Source organism: Pinus tabuliformis, chromosome J, assembly GCF_031772625.1.
Source record: "Pinus tabuliformis cultivar Carrire ecotype Pingquan chromosome J, CPIR1, whole genome shotgun sequence".
NCBI lineage: Eukaryota > Viridiplantae > Streptophyta > Pinopsida > Pinales > Pinaceae > Pinus > Pinus tabuliformis.
The window spans coordinates 1181700920-1181710020 of record NC_142295.1 but is presented as its reverse complement, the minus strand read 5'-3'; the positions used below and the strand labels follow the sequence as shown (position 1 = coordinate 1181710020).

The following is a 9101-nucleotide window of genomic DNA, read 5'->3' as shown; positions in this document are numbered from 1 at the left end:
TGCAAGCATATTCCTAGAGCATGTGTGTGTATTCATTCTAGAGCATGTGTACTCATTCTAGAGCATGTGAACATTCTTTTCATTGCAATTTTTTTTTTGGGTGAGAATGATAATGCTAGTATATGTGTTTGCTAAGTTTGATATAGGTTCATGATGATAAAATTGGTGGTTAGGGTTGCAAATACATTAAAACTTTCATTTTTTTGAAAATCTCTCACTATCTCTATTTTTAACACTATTTTTATATAGGCTACACATATCCATTGTTAATTGAACTATAAACCTACATAGATTTGACTATATAGATTTTAGACATTCTTTAAAAAATATATATTATTTACTATTTTTAAGATATATTTTTTCTTAACCAGTATCATAATCTTAAAATACATATATCTCTTTTTTTTTGCTATAAAATTTGTAGTCTTAACTAGTTTTAAAATAACTTGCACTAGAATAGACTAAAACGTATAACTTAAAGAAAAAACACCAAGCTATTTGATTATGTTAAAATCATTATATATATATATATATATATATATATATATATATATATATATATATATATATATATATATATACTAAAAGCTAAAACTATCATGTTAGGGAAGCATAGTTAGGGTTGCTTCTTTAAATGATTTCTCTTTCACTTGACAATTTCTCGTGATTGATTCTTACTTCTTCTTCTTTGTTATTATATGTTTATCATCAAGACAATTGCCAAAAACCTCAAAAACAACAAAAGAACACATGATGTAGGCACCCAGCTAGGGAAAATCCCCTAAAGAGAGGAAAAACCCAGACAAACTCTTCATATAGTAGATTCAAATCAAGTTGAGATGACCAAGACTCCTGTTCCAAGAGCACCTTCCATCCATCAAGTTAGCCTTGTTAAGGAATAATACACCAACTTGCCCATTTCTTCAATAATGAGTAGTTCATTAAGATACTCGTCCTTCTTTGCACTTATGTATTTCCGGCTTCATGTATTCATACTTTGATCCTGTAATTACATGTTGCTTTGCTCCTGTGTTCACATAAAACTTCACACCTATAGTCACATAATGAACTTCGGTGCTATAGACATATATTTCTTCGGTCCTGTATACAATAATTTGGTCTTGTATTTCCCACGAATTTCCTTCTCATCGAATCATGGATCAAAAAGACTTAAATTCTACTCAATGTCTCGAACCTATAGTCATAAGGATCTTCAGTTATGTTCTTGAGTTTTATATCACCCACGACTTCTCTTCGTACCGAAATTGCATATCATAGTATATATGATAGTTCAAATTCTTCACAAGGTTGAATGCTAGTGTATTTATATATTCCTTTACAAGGTGGATGTGACATAAAACTTGAATTTGACATTGAAATATTTTTGTTTCTTTGACATCATGGACCCAAGAATGGTTTCTTACATAAAACTTTGACTTTGACTCAACAAAAGAATCCTAGAGCACTCAATGGGTGCTTTGACCTATTGATCATTGACCTATGTAGGAAACTCATGCTTTAATAAGCCACTTTCTTAATAATAAAATTTATTTTGACAAGTACAATTATGAAAACTGACACTAGCTACATTCTTCAAGACTCCCTCTTAACTAGGAGGCACTCATAATTACATACATATCAAGGTACATGGAAAATCTCAAAATGAAATGAACTATGAAGAGTTCTAGCACACCCAACACTACAGATTAGATACTTCACCAAGGTATTCTAATTGGGGACTAAGGTGGACTCAAGCTTTAGCCACTCGAGGTACCATCAGGCTTTTAAGCCCTACAACCAATCGAGGGATCTAGGTGCATATCCAAGGTTGAAGCTCCATGACGAATGCCACCCTCCCTACTTTGGAATCTAAACATCAACACATAGGTCGACCAAATGTCCTCCCAAGCATCTTGCCATAAGATGCCTCATCTCTCCTTATAAACTAAATCAAATATATATCCACCACTCCAAGCATGCTTCAAACGTTCAACCTTTTACCAAGAGATCTTGCATAAAGAAATCTTCCATAAGATGCCTCATCTCTCCTTATAAACTAAATCAAATATATATCCACCACTCCAAGCATGCTTCAAACGTTCAACCTTTTACCAAGAGATCTTGCATAAAGAAATCTTCCGTAATCACAACCCTAATCAATAATAAATATTTAAGTATATATGAAAATTGGTAAAACTACATAAAAATAATGTGTTTTTTTTCTAATTTTACAATATTTTTAAGAAAAGTCCATTATTTAGATGCTCAAAGCTAGCAATAATAATGAGAACATATTCATTATATTTTGCATAAAAAATAAAATATCACTATCATGAAAACTCAAATCTTACACACTCAGAAACAATTTTGATCTTACACACTCATACACAATTTTGATAAATAAAAATAGGATATTCAAAAAGCTAATTTATTTTCCTACATTACATTTGCTTACATTTCAACTAATATATTCAAATTCATTATGGAAATATTGCCTTTCATATTTATATAGCCATTAAGATATATATAAAAACACATTACATTTTACTTTTTTATATTTATATTTATAATAACAAAATTCTTAAAACAAAAATTAATATTACATATTATTTATCAGTTTATTAAATTAAAAAAAAAAATTACAAAATCACAATGATATTCCATTAGTTCCCAAACAAAATTTATCAGTTTATTAAATTAAAAAAAAAATTACAAAATCACAATGATATTCCATTAGTTCCCAAACAAAATAAAAAATTTATAGAGACCGGAAATTAACCAAATATGAGATTTAACGTTCCAATCTAGGCTATATTTTTGAAAATAATTTTAGGAAATTAGGTAAATTTGGAAAAATTAATAAGATTTTAGAAAAATCGACCTATATCAATTTCGTATAGCTAAATTTGGAAAAACCAATATGATCTTGGAAAAATTAGAACTTCCTAAATAGATAAATCACCAGCGGAAAACTGGATCAAGGACGGTTCCAGAATACAGTGAAGGCACCAGCGGGCTGGAGAAATTGTTTGACAGAATGGAAGCCATTACTAACCACTCAAGGAAGGGAAAAAGCCAGAAGATACTGAATAAATAAGGGAAAGAGCAAATAAGGGTTTTTTTTTAAATGTGCGAGGCTAGTTCCTTACATAAGCATCATGGGCCCTTTTTTCTATACATATATTACAAATACGTGTCAAAACTACGCTGACAACCGTCAAATTATTGATTAATCACCATGGACACACATGAAACGCCAGCATCAGGGCAAATGGGCTCCCACCGTCATAACATGCACATCGAGTGCAAAGAGCAAATAAGCCTTTGTGTAAGTTTTATGGAAGCACTTTACCTGTTAAGTGGAAGTTTTAGGGAAGCACTTTACCTGTTAAGTGGAGAGGTTGGGTCTTTACAGGTTAAATGTTTTAATTTTGGACAAGATTATGTATGTTTAAGAGTTGCTCCAGGTACGACAGACATTAACCTATAGAGAGTCATTAGAAAGTAAGAAGAAAAAGGGTTTCAGACCCTGCAATTTTATGGTACTATTAGTGCAATGGTTTTTTTTCGTTGTCTCCTCTTTGACAGAGGAGAACTTAGGTCCAATAACAGGGAGGCTTGGTCTTAGCGAGTTTTGTGTTCTAATCCCAAATAAAACTATATATACCTGAAAGCTGCTACAACATGATACTATATATACCTGAAAGCTGCTACAACATGATTTCTTTGGTTGAAAGAAAAAAACCAAAAAAACTGCGCCCATCGTTGGGATAACCGGCTTGGGAGAGACACTGTGCGATTTGGTTGAAAGAAAAAAACAGAAAAAGCTGCGCCGATAACCGACTTGGGAGAGAGACTGTGCGACAGCAGAATCAGCCTAATCGAACCATGTTATTAATCCATACATATGTGAACACGCTATTGGCACTTGGCATCTGTAGAAATCAAAGAATCTGTACAGCATTTTGACAAATTTGGCATGTTCAGCCTATATTCGAAAACATTTTATATTTGTAAAGACAATATTGATCAAACACGATAGACGATCTAGATCAATCAAGATTTGTGATTTGCTGTCACTGTAAAAGTCGCATAAACAAAGATCATTAAAAACAGTTTAGATATTTCTTTAGGGAATATTTAAGTAACAGTCCAAGCTGTTACAGACCAAAATTAAAGCATTCGAATCTCCGAATGCAGAAACAGACAAAGGCAGATTAATTCGTCATCGTCATCATCAGCCGGGCAAAACCTTCGTAGCGGACGCCACATTTGACGGAACCGCCTGCCGCCTCTATCATGTCCGCCAAATCTTTCTCGCTCATCATTGCAGTGCAGCTTCCACTGCTGCTGCCGGCACTAGCGGTGCAGGAAGAGAAGGTGGTCTTTAGATCCTCTGTGCTCACAATTCCATCTCTGTCGGTGTCCAGCACGTTAAATGCCTCCTTGAACGCCCACATCTGAGCATCATTGGAACTCGATCTGGTTTCTTTAATTTCTTGAATTTCCGGCCTGGCTTCTTTAATTTCTTGAATTTCCGGCATATTCAGCTGCAGTATCCGGCGAAACTCCTCAAAGTCCACAGAGCCGCTGTTGTCGGCGTCGGCAACAGCTATCATACTCTCCATTTCCTCTGTGCTCAGTCCCTTCCCCACGCTGAAGAAGTCTTGGAGATCCGAGAGACTGATTTTCCCGTCCCCATCTTTGTCCAATACGTTGAACGCGTCTTTCGCCTTCCACGGTTCGTGCGTCCACGATTTTATTTCTGATAGTGCCGACCTCCTGTTTCTGCTTCGAGGACACATGAGTAGCGAATCGGCGGATACCAAATCGAAGAGCAATGAGTGTTCAACTACTCCGAGAACAAAGAACTTCGCTCTGTATAAATATGGCCAGAGCCGATGTACTGGGGCTATCTAATGGCAGGCCGAAATAGATGGAAACTTCTGGATCTAGGCTCCATATGGTGATAATATATAGTTTCTGTGAGAAACTTGGGCAACAAGTAAGCAACACAGAAAACGTGTGGGATGCCGTGAATTTGTGAATAACAATCACTTCAATACCAAACAGGCAATTATGCCGTGAATTTGTGAATAACAATCACTTCAATACCAAACAGTCAATTTTGACTGGAGTCTCATTCTACATTTCCATGACTTTCCCGAAGTTTACCCAAACCTAACATCGCAATGTGAACAAGTACAATAAAATATTTAAAAAAATTTAAATATATTTTAATTAAAAAATTTTAAATATATTTTAATTCAGCTCTGTGTTTGGACCATTTATAGTTTTTTTTAATGATATTAAGAATTATAAGAAGAGCTTCTCTGTAAATCACATATAGGAAGAGCCAGCAAGTGTGGCTCATCGTCAGGACAAGTTGAAGAAAACAGATCCAGCGTTGCGTGTTAAATAGTTTGAGCAGGGCCTCCAACAACTAGCCGTTAATCTAGATAGTTGTAAATCACATATAGGAAGAGCCAGCAAGTGTGGCTCATCGTCAGGACAAGTTGAAGAAAACAGATCCAGCTTTGCGTGTTAAATAGTTTGAGCAGGGCCTCCAACAACTAGCCGTTAATCTAGATAGTTGTTGGAGGCCCTGCTCAGACTATTTAACACTCAAAGATGGATCTGTTTTCTTCAACTTGTCCTGACGATGAGCCACACTTGCTGGCTCGAAACGCGTCGACAAAGGTCTTACTATATGTGATTTACCCAGAAGCTCTTCTTATAACTATTATGGATCACAGAACTCTCAATTCAACGATATTAAGAATCTTCATTGCTAAAAAATGATTTATATATAGTTTAAGTTATATATTATTATTATTTTTATAATTATTAAAAATAATAATTTAAATAAATTTAATTTTTTTTATATATTTGTTTTTGGCCAATATCATAATATTTTATGTCTATTGACATTTAACAGGCATTTAATTTATATGATTACCTTACTTTATTTAAAATAAATATTAAAATATTTTATTTATAATAAATATCAATTTATTATTATTATTTTTTTTATTTTAGTATCATTTATATATTTTATATTAAGATTAGAAAAATTACACATTTCCATAACCCAAAACACTCTAAGTTATATATTATTATTATTTTTATAATTATTAAAAATAATAATTTAAATAAATTTAATTTTCTTTTATATATTTGTTTTTGGCCAATATCATACATATATTATAAAGTAAATAAATATTTTATGTCTATTGACATTTAACACGTATTTAATTTATATGATTACTTTACTTTATTTAAAATAAATATTAAAATATTTTATTTATAATAAATATCAATTTATTATTATTATTATTATTATTTTATTATCATTTATATATTTTATACTAAAATTAGAAAAATTACACATTTCCATAGCCCAAAACACTCTGCAATAACATAATTTGTCACTTTTAGGATACTATAAAGCTTGAAAATGAGAAACACTTTTTCTTGAAATAAAATAAATATTAAAATATTTTATTTATAATAAATATCAATTTATTATTATTATTATTATTATTATTATTTTAGTATCATTTATATATTTATATTAAAATTAGAAAAATTACACATTTCCATAACCCAAAACACTCTGGAATAACATAATTTGTCACTTTTAAGATACTATAAAGTTTGAAAATGAGAAACACTTTTTCTTGAAATTCGTGGATCTCACTCACATGCTTTCATTTCTAAAAGATTTGCCACACTACTATTTGCCATACTACCAACCTTTTTTGACTTGTTAAGTCAAAATTATTATGATTTAAGAAGATTTATTTTATATCATAAAAATAAAATATTAAAAAGTCTCAAATAACTCTTTAAAAATCTAATTACATTAATCTTAATAAACATTAATCATTATCATCATCCTCAATCAAATCAAATCATAATAATAATATAAATAAATTATATTTATAAATACCATGCAATTTTATATAAATAAACACACTAGCCTGCAATTTTGTATTTTAAATAAATTATTCGTATTTCATTTAAAAAAACACTTAATTAAATTCTAACCGCCGGTCCATAAAATTATTTTATTTTAAATAAATCATTCGTATTTCATTTAAGAAACACTTAATTAAATTCTAACCGCGGCGTTCATCACTTTTATACAAGGTCCATAAAATTATTTTATTAAGTGCGGTTTGTATTGTAAACAGATCGTTCATATTGCATTTAAAAAACAATTAATTAAAATTTTAAAGGTAAAGTTTTAATTAATTGTTTTTTAAACGCAATATGAACAATCTCTTTAAAATACAAACTGCACTTAAGAATTGGTTTAAAAGTGATGTACCTTTTGAAAATATGGTTTAGAAATACACTTAATAAAATAATTTAATGGAATTTCAATAAAGTCATGCACTATTTTAAAAATATTGAATTTGTGATGTATTGTTTAAAATAGGTGTAGTTTAATTATTAGATGAAACAATTTTTTGGTTGGAATAAGATAATATATTTTTTTAAGTAAAATTATGATTTTTTATTATTTAAAATGTATTTTTAAATGTATAAATAGATTCAATGTTTTCAAACACTTTTAAGATGTTGGATTTTTGTAAACTAAAAACCTTAAATTTATGATTTTTAAAAATGTATGCTAGATTTTTTTTGGGACAATGTCAACAAGATCCCAGTTATTTGCTAAATCTTCCATTCGCTCGCAAAAGGGGTCCTGTAAGGCCCTACGATCCAAGGCATGACTGCCACGCAAGTGCGACGAGTTGGTTAGCCAAACGAGCGCGCGGTTGAGCAATAAAACAGCAGAGCGGTCACTTGGAGCATGCGTGCGAAAAGTGAAGGAGCGAGCGTGTTTATATAGAGGACGAGCTGGTGGGTTCGTTCAGACAGGCCGACGGTTGAAGAATTGCAAGTTTGGGCGTTGGTCATTGGGCCGACCAAACGAGGTAGCAAATGGAAGGCGTCGGCTTGGCAAGAAAGTGTAGGTCAGCCATGGGTGGCACGACCATGCGAGAAACGTATAAATAGTGAAGCGTTGGAGCTTTGGAGGAGCACATTCGAACTTGGTCATTCACTCTACATCAAAGGAAGGTGCGAAGAAGTGTAAAGAAGGCTGAGTTAAGGCGCAGCTCTATGTGCCCGACTCACGGGCAAGACTACACGGAATAGCACGCAAGTTGGTGAAGGGTGAAGGGTGTGGGTAGGAGGTCGCCCGGCACATCAGTTAAGGGTGCGGGTGAAGCTGCCCGGTGTTCGGGTGAAGGCGCGGGTGAAGGCGCCGAACGTTGAACGGGTGTCTCGGGTAGCTCGGGTGAGTGCCCACTGTCGTGCAAGGCTAAACGCGGAGGTGAACGGGGACTTGGGTGAGGTCGCCCGCCCGCCGTGTAGGAGCAAACGAAGGTGACTCAGGTGACTCGGGTGGGTTGCCCGCCCGTCGTGCAAGGTGAACAAGGTTCAGTTGTGAAGTGCGGAAGGCAGCTCGTGTGAGGGCGCGCCCGCCTGACTTGGGCAAAGAATCTTGGTTATCACACGGAGGTGTGATGAAGTTGTAAAATTGGCTAAGTATGAAACTTGTTGTTTCCAAGTATACTTGTAAAGCTTTCTAATATTGAAAGACTGTATAATATATTGTTCGGGCAGACTCATTTTTTAGGGAGTTGCCCCTCCCTTTATACTATGAAATTGTGTTCTCTTGTATAATTGTTGTTGATAATGAATGTGTATGGGTGTTCATTGGTATAATGGAAAACATTAATAATTACTTGGTTGCGAAAAACAAACTAAGTAGGATAAGTTGTTAGGCGTAGTCCACGAACATAAGTATTGGTGAAAAGAAAGTGTTCGGTGGTGCCGCACCTCACCAAGAGTGGTTGAAAGACTACAGCCGGCCTAGGGGCATGACAAGTCCCTTACAATGTTACCTCTTCGTTTTTCAAAATTGTACAATATGGTGTTGAATTCTCCCCCTCCCCCCGACACACACACTATATTGTATGTGTACCACTACTCTTCCTTCAAATTGATCAAAGAATCCCATAATTCACTCTTCTCGCCATAATTAGCTAGAATATATACATTAATTACTAGAAATTTGTCTTTTG

General features: G+C 33.4%; 1 protein-coding gene across 1 annotated transcript; it reads right to left on the bottom strand.

Moving 5' to 3' along the window:
• Positions 1–4055: 4055 nt before the first annotated feature.
• Positions 4056–5000, bottom strand: LOC149231288 (calmodulin-like protein 2). Its single transcript, XM_089376256.1, has one exon. The coding sequence runs from the start codon at positions 4803–4805 to the stop codon at positions 4218–4220; it is 588 nt and encodes a 195-aa protein (XP_089232382.1). The 5' UTR covers positions 4806–5000; the 3' UTR covers positions 4056–4217.
• Between the last annotated feature and the right edge of the window lie 4101 nt (positions 5001–9101).

What these genes read in the sequence shown, in the direction of transcription:
- LOC149231288 (XM_089376256.1), bottom strand. Translation starts at nt 4,805, where the DNA reads ATGTGTCCTCGAAGCAGAAACAGGAGGTCGGCACTATCAGAAATAAAA.